This window comes from Glycine max, chromosome 9 (assembly GCF_000004515.6).
Source record: "Glycine max cultivar Williams 82 chromosome 9, Glycine_max_v4.0, whole genome shotgun sequence".
Lineage (NCBI taxonomy): Eukaryota > Viridiplantae > Streptophyta > Magnoliopsida > Fabales > Fabaceae > Glycine > Glycine max.
The window spans coordinates 19203243-19222188 of NC_038245.2; the positions used below are offsets into that span (position 1 = coordinate 19203243).

General features: G+C 32.2%; 1 protein-coding gene across 1 annotated transcript; it reads right to left on the reverse strand.

Moving 5' to 3' along the window:
• Positions 1-16963: 16963 nt before the first annotated feature.
• On the reverse strand, positions 16964-18525 carry LOC102666397 (uncharacterized). Its single transcript, XM_006588056.1, has 5 exons — positions 18398-18525; positions 17513-18300; positions 17331-17428; positions 17061-17252; positions 16964-16975 (listed from the first exon to the last, which is right to left on the reverse strand). The coding sequence occupies exons 1-5, from the start codon at positions 18523-18525 to the stop codon at positions 16964-16966; spliced, it is 1218 nt and encodes a 405-aa protein (XP_006588119.1).
• Between the last annotated feature and the right edge of the window lie 421 nt (positions 18526-18946).

Consider the following 18946-nt stretch of genomic DNA (forward strand, 5'->3'; position numbering starts at 1 on the left):
TTCTATACTATATCTTATAAAATTTTGGTATACACTGATTTTATAATATCGTTAAAGTTATATATTTTCCTAATGTTTGTCAAAGAACATTATCCAACTTTTGAGATTGAGTAAGGATTGATAAAAAAAGTAAATTGTCATCTTATTTGTCAAAATATTGAAAAAGAAAATTATAAGTTGTTTTATGAAAAATAAGTTAGCTTATAAGTTTTTTTTTTTTAAATTTTATTTTTACTATTTTATTTGAAATTTATTTTACTTTTTTATTCAATTTAAAAATTCTCTTATCTTTTTTGTTCATTGTTTGGAAATAATTGGTATCTAATTTTATGTTATTACATGTGTAAAATTTAACTCGTCAATTGTCATTACTAATAGAATATTTAAATGTTAAAAATGATTTTAAACAATATAATTTTAATAAAAGTTATTTAATTTAATGTTACTTTTCCAAAAAAAATATTACCATTCTTTTTATAATATAAATTTAAAAAATTATTATCTTATTTTTTAAGATGAGAATTTATTAAAATTAAAAATCAAATATTAGAAATATTAAATAAAATTATTAATTAATTCTGGCAAAATGCTTTCAATTAAATCAATTAATTTATAAGTTTTTAGCTTATACTTACAAGCTTTCAAGTAACTTATAAGTTAATTTTATCAAACATAAACATAATCTTAGTAATCATTATAACACACACACACAATATATTATTATTTATTACATAAATTCATGATAAAAAAGTATTAATAGGATGAATGATATCCTAAGAAATTATTGTATTATACCTCTTTTAGCTTATAAAAGATATAAATTTATAACATCATATTTTACTTCCCATTAGATTTATTTTATTTAGACATGCTATCCCTTCATTTTATAAAAAAAATTCATACCTCGCTTATTTATGATTGTGATAAGACCCCAATTAATGTAAATTACAAAAGACCAGTAAATCTAATTCATATTCACTTTTTTTTTATTTCATTCATTCTCGTTTTTAAAGATTGAAATAAAATAGAAATAGAATAGAATGGAGAGAGATGGATTGAAACAAAGTTGCCTTTTCATCATTTTGAAAAATTATAATAAAAAAAATCAACAAACACTACACATGGAGAGTAAAATGCAACCATAAAGATTATATAGTAACACATAAGTTTGTGTGCATTTTTACAAAAGAAATATTTCGTCGACACTTTTCAACTTTGTTTCTCAAAAGCATTTTTTTTAAGTAATTTTGTTCAAAAACTAGTCAACTGAGAAATAGGGACAACTCTTTTGACCAAAAAAAGTGTCCATATTTTTTTCTTCTATAAACTATAATAAAGTGGCATATTTGAGTTACATATATTTTAGCATATAACAATAATATGTAAACAAATATACAGAAACTAATCTAAACATGCAAATGAATTTAAATGTCATATTCAGATCAAACAACGGAAGCTAAATAGCACAAGCGTACCTCCAGCAATTGCAAATCAAACACGAAGCGGCGCAAACACAAACCCATAGTCAGCTTTGTTTTTCCAGACCTTTACTCACTCTAAATAGATGGTGTATTTTTCTGAATAGAGAAGTAGGTTTGGTGATACAAAACTGAAAGCACCTCATCTTATTTATAGAGTTTGTCCATCATAGAGCTCAACCAATTCGTTATCAGAATGTGGGTTTGAGGATAGGGACGTGAGGTTGTTACTGAATATTGCAAAGATAAGGATTGAACGTGGGAAGAAAATGGACCAGATTCAGAAAACAAATTCCCAAAAAAATTGTGACGGGAAAAAACAAAAAAACTATTGAAACAGAACGTGGGCCATCCAAAAATTTCATCATTCTCCCACTTGGTCCATTTAATGCCAATGACATAAGAAGCCTCTCCCATATCCTTCATATCAAAGTTCTTCGAGAGAAATTATTTCACCTCATATAGCAAACCCTTATCATTAGTTGCAAGCAAAATGTCATCCACGTATAACACAAGAAAGCAAATCTTACTCCCACTGACCTTTTGGTATATACATTGATCTATGATGTTCTCTTCAAAGCCAAATGAAGTGATGACATCATGAAACTTCAGATACCATTGGCGGGAGGCTTGTTTCAAGCCATAGATTGATTTATTAAGCTTGCAAACTAAGTGCTCACCTTTAGTAGAGGAGAATCCTTCAGGCTGTTTCATGTAAACCTCTTCCTCTAGATGACCATTAAGGAATGTCGTTTTCACATCCATTTGATGTAACTCAAAGTCAAAATGAGCTACTAATGCCATAATTATTCAGAAAGAATCTTTCTTAAATACAGGAAAAAAAGTCTCTGTGTAATCAATTCCTTCTCTTTGAGTGAACCCTTTGGCAACAAGTCTTGCCTTATGTCTCTCAATGTTGCCTTGTGAGTCTTTCTTGGTTTTAAAAACCCATCTACATCCAATGGCTTTTACACCACTAGGCAACTGTACGAGATCCCAGACTTGGTTAAACGCCATAGAATCCATCTCATCTTTCATGGTATTATGTCACAAGTTTGATTCTTTAGAACTCATGGCCTGTGAAAACGTTTCAGGATCATTTGCAGCTCTAATGTTGTAGTCCAATTCTTGCAGATACACTACATAATCACTAGGAATCGCGGACCTTTTGACTCTAGTAGATCTTCTTAATGTTACCTCATCACTTTCTTGAGGAACTTGTTGCTCAATCAGTTGTTCAATAGGTTGTTCAACATTATCTTGATATTTCTCATCAATAACTTGATCTATATGATTGTTTCCAATAATTTGTGGATTTTCAATCATTGGTTGTCTAACACCTGTTTGTACTTGAGGGATGTGAATGACAATCAATCTATCACTTTGAGCTAGAGGGGTTGAGCTTCATAGTGATCTTTTTCAAAAGCAATGTCCTGAAATTGATCACTCCTACTAATCAAGTCATTCTCAAGAAATTTTGTGTTTCTTGATTCCACAATCCTAGTGCTATGTGATGGACAATAGAATCTATACCCTTTGGACATTTCAGCATATCCAATGAAATACCCACTAATAGTCCTTGGGTCTAGTTTCTTTTCTTGTGGGTTATAAACTCTCACTTCAGATAGGCATCCCCAAATGCGTATATGTCGCAAACTCGATTTCCAACCTTTGAATAACTTGAAAGGTGTCTTTAAGACAACCTTGGTTGGAACTCAGTTTAATATATACATAGCCTTCTTTAATGCTTCAATCCACAAGAATTGAGGAAGTTTTCTATTACTTCTCATACTTCTTACCATGTCCATTAAAGTTCCGTTTCTTTTTTCTGCCACACTATTCTGATCCGGAGAACCATGCATAGTGTACTGGGCAACAATCCCATGTTCCTGAAGAAACTTCGCAAACAGACCAGGTGCTTGTCCATTCTCTGTGTATCTACCATAGTACTCTCCACCTCAATCAGATCTCACGATCTTAATTTGCTTTCCACATTGTTTCTCGACTTCAGCCTTACAAATTTTAAAGGCATCCAAAGCTTCATCCTTAGTACGAAGTAAGTAAAGATACATATATCATGAATAATCGTCTATAAAGGTGATTAAGTATTTTGGACTACTTGCATCCATATCTGGACAACAAATATCTATATGTATGATTTCTAATAGGTTTGAGCTCCTCTTTGCACCCTTTTTAGACTTGTTAGTTTGCTTACCCTTAATGCAATTCACACAAGTCTCAAAATCAGCAAAATCCAAAGTACTAAGTACTCCTTCATTTACCAATCTCTTAATTCTCTCAATAGAGATGTTTCCTAATCTACGGTGCCACAACATAGAGGATTCCTCATTCACAACACATCGTTTAACCCCAGTGGTAACATGCATATAATTATAAGCAGCATCATTTTGCAATTCAATATAGTAAAGACCATCGTGTAATGTACTAGAACCAATAATTCTAGATTTATTAATTAAAGTAAAACCAGAATCCAAAAAATTAAAAGAAAAATCCAATGTCGCAAGTCTCGATACAGAAATCAAATTCTTAGAAAAACTATGAACACAAAAGGTCTTTTCTAAGCGTAAAATGAATCCGCTGCTTAAAACCAAATTGCACGTCCCAATGGACTCCACATGTGAGCTTATCTTGCCTCCTGAATAGATGTACTGCTCACTTCACACTGGCCTCCTTAGGTTTTCCATACCCTGCAAGGTATTAGAAATATGGATTGTAGAACCAGAACCAATCCACCATGTGTTATGATTAATACTAACCATATTAGATTCATAACAAACAAAAGCAAATGGAGTACCTTTCTTGTCCATCCAGCTCTTAAACTTTAAGCAGTCTTTCTTCATGTTCCCTTTCTTCTTGCAAAAGAAACACTTGGACTATTTCTTTATGACTGACTGAGCAGGAATCTTACCCTTGTTTTTGGGTTGATCCCCTTTCTTCTTTCCATTTAAGTTCACCCTTTCGCCCTCTTCCATAATTAACCTTTCCTCTTCTTGAACACACATGGTCATCAACTCATTAATTGACCATTTGTCTTTATGTGTGTTATAAGAGATTTTGAAGGGAGCATATTACAAGGGTAGAGTACACAAAATATAGTGTACTAGGAAAGAATCAGACATGGTAACCTCCAAGGCTTTTAGTCGAGCCACTATATCCCTCATGCGCATGATGTGATCACATACACCCTTTATCCCTTGGAGCTTTAAGGATGAGAACTGCATTATAAGGGTGCTGACAAGGGCCTTATTAAATGTAATAAACTGATCATCAATGGCCTTCAAAAGATCCTTGACTTTTTCATGCTGATCGACGAAACTACGGATACTAGCAGAATATTAGTCTTTATGAACATTACGGACAGACGATTAGATCTTTCACACTTTTCATAAAGATTGACAGCGTCTGGAGTGCTAGTTTCAGTAATGTCTGGCGGCTCGTCTTTCCTAATAGCATAATCAATATCCATCCAGCCTTAATGAAGGAGAATTCTCTCCCTCCAAACCTTATAATTGTCCCCTTTCAATTCGAGAATATCACACTTAATATCAGAAATGTTTGCAGATTGATTAACTGCAAAGTTCAAGAATACATTCTCATTATTCATAATTTGAGACTCAATAAATTGTCATGTTTTACCAATATAAAATATGTATTAGTTCATGAACCTAGTGACATACAACTTGCCTGTGGGTCAAAGTCCTACTCAATTAGATTCATACTTATGATAAAACTATCAAATTATGCTCTTTTTTCTCAATTCCTGTGGATAAATTAAGAAATATAACCTGATATTTTATCCTAATTAATCATACAAACATAACAAAATTCCCGTGGATATATTTTATCACATTAAATGTGATTAATCACAACCAAATTTTTTTTTATACTTAATATATAAACCTAATCAATTAAAGATGTTGTGGTTATTCTTTAATTAATTAAATCATATTAATCACTTAACATTAATTCTTAATAAGAGCTAAATATTTACATAATATTCTAAATAATGTAAACAAATTGAATAACATTGCATAAAAATATTCAAGATAACTTCGCATGTATAAAATCATATACACAAAACTTCAAAAGTAAATAAATAATATATGCATATGATTATCCAATATTTAAAACATATAAGCTCTTAACCATTAAATTTAATGTGCATAAATTATTTAGCTTAATATTGCATGCTTAAATACCAAAATAAACATACAATTAATCTTAATAAATAAATAATTCAAACACACTAAAAGGCACTTAACAACTCATATTTAAATCATATTGATTAAGTAGAGAAATAATACATTAATATGCTTTTTCCTACGAATGAAAAGATGGTCTTACTATATATATATATATATATATATATATATATATATATATATATATATATATATATATATATATATATATATATATATATATATATATATATAGCGTGTGTGTGTATGTATGTGTGTATGTATTAAAGTATTAATAAAAAAAAAATATATATATGTGTGTGTGTGTGTGTGTGTGTGAGAGATGCCATGCCAGTGGTTCGGCGTCACATGCACGGACATCTCCATCCTCTCCAATAAGATGGGTTCGTGACTCATTAATGTCATCGTGAGCAAAAGAAGTAGCACAAAGGAGAACCCGAAGGTTTCCAACCATATCGAATAGAACAGCGTTACTCACGTATAGTTCCAAAACAGAAGCAAGACAGAGACATACAAGCTCTGATACCATTTGTAAACAAATATACAGGTACTGATCTAAACATGCAAATGAATTTAAATGCCATATTCAAATCAAACAGCGGAAGCTAAATAGCACAAGCGTACCTCCAGCCATTGCAGATCAAATACGAAGCGGCACAAACACGAACCTGTAGTCGGCATTGTTTTTCCAAACCTTTACTCACTCTAAATAGATGGTGTATTTTTTGAATAGAGAAGTAGATTTTGTGATACAAAACTAAGAGCACCTCATCCTATTTATAGAGTCTGCCCATCACAGAGCTCCACCAATTCGTTATCAGAACGTGAGTTCGAGGATAGGGACATGAGTTTGTTACTGAACGTTGCAAAGATAAGGATTGAACGTGGGAGGAAAATGGACCAGATTCAGAAAATAAATTCCTGAAAAAATTGCAACGAGAAAAAACAAAAAAATAGTTGAAATAGAACATGGGCCATCCAAAAATTCCATCATAATAGTCCTGAGATTTTGTGAAATTAAATAAGTATTCCCTTCTTTTTTAACCATTACTTTTGTCTCTCTTGTAGGGGTGTTTGTGTAAGGTGTGAGGGGTGTCAATATAATGTTTCCAAACTTAAAAAAAAGATGGGTTATGTGTAATTACATGAAACCTTAGGTGGTATTGTTGTAATTTGTTCTATTTTTTCGGACTTTTTTACTACTCAATTCAAACCACACTAATCAATACACAATAAGTGTAACTCAGTTGACCACACTAGTTTGTTGGAGAGGACTTGTGTTTAATCTCCACAAAATACATCTTTGAAGAGAGGCGATTAACTTTAAATGTGATTAAGTCTCGACCAATAATTAAATTTATAACTAGTCCAAAAAATAAAAACTTGTGAGGATCAAGTACCACTAACGATCTTAAGACTCTAATTAATGTATTACCAAATATAAAAAACTACACTAATAAATAAATTACTCTACTAGATTTTATTGTGAAGTGATATTTCATTTTGAATTTACTTTTTTTTCTCCCTAAACTTTTTCAAAATTTATATTTTCAATTCTTGAACTTTTTTTATTGACATCTCTTAACTTTTTTCCTTACTTATGATTCCTTGACTTTTTTTTTGTCCAAGAATTAAAATAAGTAAAAAAAATATAGGAACTAAAAGTATTAATTCTAAAACAATTAGGAACTAAAAAGATTTATGTCAGTTTATATATATGCTTTGGATTATCAATATAAGGCCTTTTTTTATGATGAATATTTTTGTAAACTTTCTCATTCTGTTTTCTTTTTTACTTTTCATATAATTAAATATTTTTTAATCTTCCTTTCTTTTCATTTTCTTATCCAACAATCTACAAAATATCTAACTTTTCCTTTACTGCATAAAATATCTAACTTTTCACCCATTTTTTTCTTTTTCTTTATTTCTCTTTTTTCCTTTCACTTTATTTATTAAAAGAGTTAAACCAAACATATCATTAAAAAAAGTTAAATGTTACTTTTTGGTCTTTTATATTTTAGTATTTTTTTTAATACATTAAATTTTAAAAGTTTTATTTTAATCCTTTATGTTTTTGAAATTTTTATTTTAATATTTTCTTCCATTTTTTAATGTTAGTGTTTCTTTATCTTTTAAATTTTGAAATAATTAATTTAAAATAGTAATAGCTAAAAATCGTTATTGGGTTTTTTAAAAACAAATCATGTAAGAAACATAGTTGTGTTGTTGGGTTGCGTTATGCTTATTTCGGTGATGAATTATGTAATTGGGTGATGAATTATATAATTGAGTGAGTTTGTTTAAGTTTTTCTTCTTCAAAAAAACCCTTATTTTAATAAAATAAGTAATTTTATGTTTTTTGATATGTTTGTCTAAATTATTTTTATTTAAAATAAATGATTTTCTAATTTTTAACAAGTAAATCCTATCTCCTTATTTAAAAAATGGTTTTTTAAAATTTGTTCTATTTTTTCGGACTTTTTTACTACTCAATTCAAACCACACTAATCAATACACAATAAGTGTAACTCAGTTGACCACACTAGTTTGTTGGAGAGGACTTGTGTTTAATCTCCACAAAATACATCTTTGAAGAGAGGCGATTAACTTTAAATGTGATTAAGTCTCGACCAATAATTAAATTTATAACTAGTCCAAAAAATAAAAACTTGTGAGGATCAAGTACCACTAACGATCTTAAGACTCTAATTAATGTATTACCAAATTGGGATTAGAATGAACATGCCTAGGGATCCTTAGAGGATCAAATTGGGATTTATTTTGGTATGTTTATAGTATTGAAATTCTTCCTATATGATTGTGTAAAATTGTTTGAGGGGTTTTACTACCCATGTTGTGAGAAACATTTTTGTTTAAATTGTTTATACTTTGGACAAGATTTGCTAGATTGACATGATAAATTGTTATATTGAGATTATGAAATTGTGATTCAAATTGTGGGTAAGTGACAAATTGAACCTATGATGAATGGTGAGATACATGTGTATTGAGATGTTGTATGTATTGAGTTGTGAGTTATGAACTGTGCAATCACACAACTGTAAGATCCTTTAAGGGTGATGAGTTTTTGCGCGATGAGTATTGTGATGAGATCCATGGTGGGAACCCGACGAACTGAATCACATTGAGGCGCAACGAGTTAAAATGATTTTGAAAACAATTGAGTAGTTGCGTGTATTACATAATTCATAGGTAAAGTGTATATGATTCATGAGGTGTGATGACATGTTACTTTGGGATTATACCATTATGATTGAGATTGATTGTATGTGATAAATTGAGTATGTATTGACTTGTAATATATATGTACATTGAGATGTTGTGTGCATTGAGTTGTGAGCTACAAATCGTACAATCAATCACACAACTATAAGATCTTTTAAGGGTGACAAGTTAATGCGTAGCGAATATTGTGATGCCCCTACTTTCGTCTCCACCACTATCTCATTACACAGTCGAAATCATCACCTCGCCTGATGACGACAATTATCTCATCGCAACCGCTGACAATAACACATTGATGAGGACAAAGAAGAAGACTGACAATGTCCGATTTTGGATAAGGTTTGACCGGTGGGCCCCTCTTTGCGGTTCATCTTGGTTGTCATATACGTTAAGTTTTAAAAGTTTATTCTGATCTTTTATGTTTTTAAAATGAATTATTTTGATCATTTTTTTAAAAAAATTTAAAGTTAACATTGTAGTAACATCTCTAGCATAGAATTAAAAAGACGATTAAAACGATACATTTTAAAAACATAAATGACTAAATAAAACTTTTAAAACTAACTTAGGAAAGTTAAACAATTACGAAAGAACCAAAACTGACATTAACCATCATAAATTTATGGGTAAATAGCCACTTTTGTCCCTCAATGTGTAATTCGCTGACAAATGCGTCCCTGAAAGATGAAAATACAAAATTTAGTCCCTGAAAGTGTAAAAAGTGAGACAAATATATCATGCCGTTAACTTCCATTCGTCACTGTTAGTAAAATAGTCTATGTGGTACGGAGGGATAAATTTGTCACTGAAATGATTGCCAACATGGATTGCCAACATAGGGACATATTTGTCATAATTTTTTTTTTACTTTTCATATTCCCACTCCGCTGACAAATATGTCCCTGAAAGATGAATATGCAAAATTTAGTCCCCGAAAGTATAAGAAATGCGATAAATATATCCAGACGTTAATAATGAATTGTATAGGAGAGAAGTTATGGAAAAAGGGATTAAAAAACAGTGAAATACAGCTTAAGATTTGAACTCTTATACTTTGATTATCTATCTATTTATCCATCTATCAAATTGTTAATTAATTTTTTAATTAATCAATATAACTACTTATTTTCTAAAATAAAATAAAATTTTTTAGTTTTATGATATAAAAAATTGAGTTACCATTTAAAAAAATGAAAACCTTTTATTTCTTGAAATTTTTTGTTTCTTTAATTAATTATTAATCTTTATTACGTACTTTGCCGAAGTATGTCAAATGGAATGCAAGGTCGCTGCAGTCCTTAAATCAGCGAGAGATACAACTCTATGTCCCAAAGGCAAAGAATAAACCTATGTATTGGTTTTTTTGTTTTGTTTTAAAGTTAACCTCTGTGTTAGTTTGAACATTATTGTATTTTTATTTAAATTTATTTGGGTTCTTTATTTGTTAGTAATTGTTTTCATTTCATTCATATTATGTATAATAAGTGTTGTCTCGAATGGAAGCACATAAGATTTATTCAAGGGATTCTTTCATATATATATATATATATATATATATATATATATATATATATATATATATTATTGATTAAGGAAAAAGACTTATAATTACACTTTAGCTTCACCTAGTTTAAATTTCGTGAGATTTTTTTTTTAAATAGTTGATTAAATTCTTTTTTTAAAATAAATAAACAAATAAATTTGGTCCCGCGGCCGGTTGTGTTTTTTCTACACAAAACTCTCGACATATTATTTTCAATCTAAATATGATGGCACTTAAGTTGGAAATGTGATATGGAATAATTTTAAAGATTAAAAGTGAGAAATTTGATAAAATTATAAGATATAAGATAAAGTTTATTTTTTTAACAGCAAATTTGACAAGGAAATCAAAATAATAAAAATATATATATTAAAAGGAAATTTAAAAAATATATTGCATAAGTACTAAACGAATAAGAGCAGTAAATTATAAACACATAATAATAATAATAATAATAATAATAATAATAATAATAATAATAATAATAATAATAACCCACAATATATTATTAACGTCTGGATATATTTGTGACACTTTTTATATTTTTAGGGACTAAATTTTGCATTTACATCTTTCTGGGACACATTTGTCAGCAGGGTGGGAAGACAAAAAGTGAAAAAAATATTATGACAAATATGCCCCTATGTTGGCAATCCACATTGACAATCATTTCAGTGACAAATTTGTCCCTCCGTGCCAGGTAGACTATTTTATTAATGACGACGGACGAAAATTAACGGCAGAATATATTTGTCGCACTTTTTACACTTTCAGGGACTAAATTTTGTATTTTCATCTTTCAGGGAGACATTTGTCAACAAATTACACATTGAGGGACAAAAGTAATCATTTACCCTAAAATTATTGCAAAATAACCACGAAACCATAACTTGGAGATTCATTTGTAAATGGTAGTTGCTTTGGGCACTCATCAACGTGGGTGAAAGGGCTAAAATGCCCTTCACTCTTTCTTATAAAAAGCAATTCATTCTCCTCTCTCGCACCGTTTCTTCTTCATAGGAACTGCTTTTTCTTCCTCTTTTCTCTGGTGCTTCTTCTTCCTCTCTTCTCCGACGTCATTGGTTGTTGTTCCTCTTTTCTCCAGCAGTGGTTCTTGTTCCTATTTTCGTGGTGGTCCGTGGTTGCTGTTGTGGTGCTTTCGTCTTCTTCGGCTGTTGTTCCTTTGGTCTTCTTGATCGCCTTTGAGGTTAGTGAATCCTTCTCCTTAGCTTTTCAGTATTGTATTGTTGTGTTTTGATTTGCATTGGTTGTTTGCCTTTGTGGTTGTTGGTTCTCCCATGCTCCTGCTTCTTCGTTTTCGTTCTCCCCCTCCTTCGTCCTTGTTTTTTTTTAAAACCCATACGGATTGCCAATCCGTATGGTCCATACGGATTGACAATCTGTATGTTTTTTTAAAATTATTGTTGGAATGCATTTATACGAAATTTTGATTTTGTTGGAATGTAATTTTATTTATTTATTTGTTGTTTGTTATGATTTAGTAATTATTTTGAATTGTTAATTTATTATTTTCCTGTAGCATTTGTAGTAGAGAACATATTTATTTAGTTTGAAATAATAGATAGGATGAAAAGCTGTGTAGGTGGAAAACGAAAATTACAAATATTTAAAAATGTTAGTTAGTCAAAATAAAGATTGAAAACATATTTTTAAAAATTTAGAAATTGTTAGTTATTTTTATAGAATGATTGAAAACAATAATTAAAATATTTAAAAATGTTAGTTAGTGAAAATAAAGATTGAAAACCTATTTTAAAAAAAATTGAAATTGTTATTTTTAGAGAATGATTGAAAACAAAAATTAAAATATTTTAAGATGTTAGAGTTAGTAAAAAAATGATTTAAAGGAAATTATAAAAAAATTACAATTTGAATTTATTTTAAAAAAATGATTGAAATGGAAATTATTAATATTTGAAAATTGTAGTTAAAAAAATGGTTGAAAGGAAATTTTTAAATAAATTAAAAATAATAGTTATTTGTAATACATGATTGAAAAGAAATTTTAAGATATGTTAAAATGTTAGTTAGTTAAAAAAAACGATGCAGATAATAGTTAGAACTAGGGGTCTTGGTCGGGCTTTAGGCCGAGCAATAGGAAAAGCCCTAGGGAGGAGAGACACGCGAGTGACGATGATGTCCCCCAGCAGCGAAGGCTTACTGCATTAGCCCGTAGACAGTGACATCAAGAGTGTGTTGTCCAGACAGAGGAACTGAACGAAGAGCAGCCAGAAACACCTGTTCAAGAAGTTGTTACTGATGTTGAAGGTTTTCCAGGAAAACCCCATGATACATTAGTTCTTAGAGATTTTGAAAATCACATTGCTTTGAGAGTCTGGAATGGAGATGTATGTAATTTTTAAAAAACATAATGAATGTAGTTTACTAGTTAATAATTTTTTTACATGATCGATATTATTGTTTGCAAGAACATCCTGAGTTGAAGCTATCTTCCCATGGAAGGAAGATGGCTAAGTTCGGGAGGCTTGCTCCAGAGATTGAAGGCCTTGTGGCGGCCAGTGGACTAAGTCCTTTGATCGCCTGTTCCCTAGATACGGGCGATTAGGGACTAATGTCTGCTTTTGTGAAACGCTGGCATAAGGAAACTAGTAGTTTCCATTTGCCTATCGAAGAGGTGACCATCACCTTGGATGACATCGCGTCATTGCTACATCTGCTTATTGTAGGGGCATTCCATAGCTTCGAGCTACTTCATGTCGATGATGCTGTCGATATGTTGGTGGAATTACTCGAGGTCAGTGCTGAGACAATTCAATGTCATGGCTTATATGTTTGACTATCGTGGTTGCACGACATGTATCAGATGAAGATCGAGGTATGTCACTGGATTATAGCAGCCCAAGCGTACTTGTTGCATCTGCTTGGATGCACACTCTTTGCTAACAAGAGTGCCACACACGTGCACGTGGTATTCTTGGACACAGAGTGAGAGTTACGCTTGGGGCACTGCTATACTTGTGCACATGTATGATAATTTAAATGACGCATCGAAGAGCACGGTGAGACAGCTTGTAGGATATATCACTCTGTTATAGGTTAGTGAAGATGTTACCAAATGTTTTTTCACTGGAGTTGAATATTATATGTTGCCGAGTATTTTAATGAATATGCTTGCAAAATATATTTAGTGTTGGATCTACGAGCATTTCTCGTCCGTTGGTTTCGCTGTACCTACGAGGATTATGATGAAAGGAGACCGCGTGCATGTCGATGGACCTCTGGCAAGGCACTGCTCGTTTCCACATATCGCAGGCATTTGGACAGATTGACCCCTGACATGGTGTGTTGGATTCCATACGATGACCACCATTCATTTAGAGAATTTGAGGTCATCTCATTATTTTCCAGCCATCTCATATGGGGTCCCTTGATGGTCATTCACTGACTGAAGAGGGTTGTATGACAGTTTGGCTACATCCAAACTATTTTTCCACATCTTACTGCGTCTTCGCTCTCTGCTAAAGAAATTGATGATAGATGGATGCAGTTCAGTGAGTACATTGCACCTGTAGGGCAATTATGTGTAGTGCCTGACCACTTTTTGGCAGATTACATGGATTGGTTCTACATGATTTCGCACCCATTCATGAGTCCGGCACAGTCAGGGGATCCTCATAGAGTTTCGCCGATTCAGCAATATGACACATTTGTTGAACCAAATGTGTATTAACAACCGATGGCGGCAGCGACACCTAATGAGGCAGACGTTGATGTGCATCATCTTCGACATGCAGTGGTAATATTTGTTTTTGGTATTTGTGTTTGTTGCTTTCTTTTGTATTTTATTACTAACAATTGTTATGTTTGTTTTTTTTCACTTGCTAGGATGGTTATGTAGCTATTGTTGATAAGTTGGAGAGGCTACTAAACCTAAGGATCCTGACCGAAAGAACAGAAGCCTATACTGTTGCTGAAGAATGTCTGGGCATCGCAAGAAGTTACATTAGCCAACCAACTGTAGGTCACAGATCGAGACGTAAGTGGCGTACAGACAGTCATTGAAGTTGTTTAATTTTTTCCTTATATATGTCATATATAATTTTTTGGATAATTTATTTATTTGGTTCATTTATGTATGGACACGTTAACGACTATGCTATATAAATTTTTGTCATTCGTTTATCGTTAATTATCCGTTAATGTTGTGTTAAGAAATAAATTAATTTGTGCAACGAAAATAAATAACGTATGTATGATAAATCGTTGTCAAAGTTGACAAGACACTGTCAATTGCATTCGGATTTTTAAAAAAATGAATACTACACGTACATACTGACATAGAAATGACTACTTAGTTGTTTTAGATCTAATAGAACCAATGCATTTCTGATGCGAAATTAAAGCATGACACGACATTGTTGTACTTGACAACACAAACACAAATTTGCACGTGTCTATTTTTTTATAAAAAAAAAATACAAGCAGTCTTAGTAAACACCATCTATATATATCACACCAACACTCTAAAAAATCACACATTCTCTCCCAATCCAACTTGACAAACCAAATTTTACAACAAACTATGACATTTTTGGGAGAAACAAACAGTCAAACGATTGTGAACTCCTCCAGATTAGCTTTTATTTTTCCGAATGGATTGATTATTCACAACGAAACTAGTGTTTATTTCCAAAGTTTCACTCCAATACCCATTCAAATACCTAACGATTGTGGTTTTCAAACGCTAAAAAGTAGAATGCACAATACCCTTTAGCTAACCGACGATCAATATTTGGATGAGATTTACTACCGATGGTCATTCAGAGATGCAGGTAACCAATTTCGCTTTTAGTCTATGCAATTGAAAATCGATGATGATGTTAACACAATGTTAATGTGTAATGAATAATTCTCAAGTGTTAGTACGATTGAGTTATTATGCACCATTGGTAGAACACTAAATGTTATATTAAACTTACTTCAAGCCACTATGACCCCTACTCATGATGTCCTGCTATATTACAACGGGAGGTGGAACATGTCATGGCAACACGACTTTGTCAGTTACTCGTTCACAGGAAAAAAATCCAAAACAATTTGACATTCCTTCGGGATGTTCCATCGATGAAATGAAGGATTTTATCAAGCAAGTTGCACCTTAAGGGATTCCCCCTTATGCTATTCATGAATCACAAACGATAAGGCGATTGTTTTTTTGACAACCAGGTCATTATGAGTATTCAGACAAAGTTATCAAATTTGAAATTATTGAGCTGAAAACTGTGAATGTATGTATACATGATTTTGATGATGCCAAAGATAAACACTTCTCAAGTTTGATCCAAGTTAAGAATTCAGAAAATAACTCCCAAGAGTCACAACTCTTCAGAAAATAACTCCTGAGAGTCACATCTATTCAAGAGATTTTTGAATGGTCATCAAAGGCCTATAAATAGGTGACTTGGGACACAAAATGTATGAGAGAGATATTCCAAGAGAACTTCATTGTCAAATGCTCTCTCAAAAGAAACTCTTGGGCAAACACCTGCAAATCCATTAAGAGTTTCTCCATGGACTTCAATTGTAATATCCTTCTCTTCAAGAGAGAATTCTTCTTTCTTTCTTCTCATTCAAAGAGATTGATTAAGGGACTGAGGGTCTCTTAAGTTTTAAGGATTCCTGAACACAAGGGATGAGTTGTCCCTGTGTGGTTCAGACTTTGTAAACGGATTTTTACAAAGGGAGTGGAAAATCTCAAGTGGGCTGCTTGAGTACTGGATGTAGGTACGGACTTTGCCGAACCAGTATAAAAACTGTGTTTGCATTCTTTCTTCCCCTATCTCATTTATTTTGTTGCAATCAATTTTGTTTTACATGTTTAAAGAACATTATTAAATTGATTGTTGTTTCTTCTGTATTCTAAGCATATCCCTCTTAACTTATTGAGGCCACATGTCTAACAAAAACTGACGATGACGTGCTAAAGGTCTTAGTACAGTCTAACTACTGGAAACAATTTGGCCCAATAAAAATTTTAGTTGTTTTTAGTAAATAGGTAATGAAAATGGAAGACGGCATGCCTCGGTCGCAACATGATTCAGTGCAAAATTAGTATTAGTTAATTGTAGTTTTTCATTCATTTTTTTTGTTTCAACTATGTTGAAGTTAATGTAATGTTTGAATTCGTGTCCATTAGCTAATGAAACTGTATGTTTATTATTTTCAAAGTACTTAATTATATCCTAACTTTTAAAAATAATGACTGAAAACAAAATTATGAATGTCAACAAAATAATTATTTACACAAACATCAATGGCAATAACATATTTTATGTTCATGGTTCACCTAAATCAACAAATTCGATTTTCAGCCTAGACAAATTTGTGTTATGTTGCATTCTACCTATGTACGGAGTGAGCCACTGCTTTGTCTGAGAATAACAATGTGTACTCCACAACAATGTCACTGGTGGTAAAGGATAATGGTCTCATAACAAAACCTGTTAGATAATGACAAACAAATTAAACATAAGATACCCCACTACAGTGTCACTAGTTATACTAACATCATAATTATGTAATTACCTGTACAAAATAATTTCCATACACATGATCAATGCATATTACGCGATGCACAGAAGAATCTGGTGGTGGCTGACTTCTAAGAGGAAAAAATGTCATGCTTTGTTGTCGTGAAAGAGAAATAACAATCACGTCGTATCGTGAAGCAATGACATATCTTATATCCGTAATATTCATCCATTTGTCCATGGTAACCTACATGTAAAAGACAACAAATGACGATTACTTAAAGGTTACTTTAAGAAAAAGTGACATAACAATGAACTTACGCACCATAGATAATCCGTCAACAAGTAGGGAACGCTTTAATTCCTCAAATCTCTCTATGCCATCAATCAGGTTGATATACTCTTCCGACCAGCTTGTTAGTTCTTTATGCAGATGGTTGCACACCAATTACCATGATTCTTCACCCATACCCAATAACACATCTATTGTCCGATAACCACAATTACCATTCGCTTTGACATCAATAATGTTTTCAATAGAATCATGGATGCACAAATGAAATTGATCCAACATTGGAATATTTTGTCTCTGTATTGGTTCATCAGATGATGATGCACTACGTTTCACTGAAGAATTACTATTTTGCATAGAGTGTAACGCATCAATGTATTCCCAATAAGATGGATCGCGTTTTGTTGACTTTTGTTGTTTTGTCAACGGTTTATTTGGAGCACCCTTGGTCTTCACCTTTTCTGGAGGAGGACACATGAAGTTCATATCAGGATAAGCAATTTCTAGCAACTTTGACTTCAAATGTACTTTGCCACAAACATTGAGCTGCTCAAAGCGTTTCGATATGGTTTCCATCTCCTCAGTTATGGTCACCTGTGTCTCACATAACCCTTGATCTGAAAAACTAAGTCTCCACCAAAAAATATGGATTGTCTCGAGTGGTATGGAGCTAACAATATATTTATACAACTCACATGCACATGGAAGACCGTGGGTACTCCTCATGACACATCCACAACGTGAAGGGTTTTTGCCTGCATAAGGTACACACTCAAACTCAGTAGCAATTTCATTTAAAGCGTACCTTGATACCATGCCAAGTAGTTTTTTGTACAAGGTAACTTTAAACACATGTCCAACCACGTGCATGCTTGTCTCAAAAGTTGCTTTAATCTGGGTGTGTTGAAGTGTCATCATATTATTCATTGCTTCCCAAACACTACATATGTCATCAAAAGAGTTTTGTAAGAGCCTCTTTAATGACCAATGAACACTCTCAACCCTACAGATGAAATATACAACAACATGTAAACAATCGCAACATTTTCATTTAAGTCAACACTTAAACAAATGAACACAAACAAAAAAAATATTGATACCTGTTAATGGTTGTGTTTCCTAGATGCATCACTTTGTTGGTCCATGCTTTCACAAATCTTTCTTTGTGTGGAATCACCCATGTTTGACACACATAGTTCACAAACATAGGCCACGGAGAGCAAGTCATTTCAAATTTTTTGAGGTACTCATCAAAAGAAATCCCAAGTGGACAATCAACCAAACTCCCCTAAGCCTCCATCACATAATCCCATGCATTCTTTTGAGCAACCAGAGTTTTGCACTTTGCCTTCAGATTCTTGTCAATGTGGAACTGACACAGCAAGTTCGTAGCATCTAGAAATACAGTTTTCACTGCATTCATCAAAGACAAATCTCTGTCGGTGACAATAACCTTGGGGAGTGCATAAACTCTCATAAAAAGACCCCGAAACCGCTATAGAGCCCAAACAACATTGTTAATACATTCTCCTTCCAATTAAGCAAAAGCAGCGGAGAATGCCATTCCTGTTGGTGTAACACCAACAATATCAAGCAACGACAGTTTGTACCTATTTGTTTTATAGGTACTGTTGATAAAAAAAAAACCA

What these genes read in the sequence shown, in the direction of transcription:
- LOC102666397 (XM_006588056.1), bottom strand. Translation starts at nt 18,525, where the DNA reads ATGACTTGCTCTCCGTGGCCTATGTTTGTGAACTATGTGTGTCAAACA. An exon ending in GGAAACACAACCATTAACAG is followed by an intron (nt 18,301 to 18,397) that starts GTATCAATATTT and finishes TTTCATCTGTAG; the next exon opens with GGTTGAGAGTGTTCATTGGT. An exon ending in TTGTTGACGGATTATCTATG is followed by an intron (nt 17,253 to 17,330) that starts GTGCGTAAGTTC and finishes TTTTACATGTAG; the next exon opens with GTTACCATGGACAAATGGAT.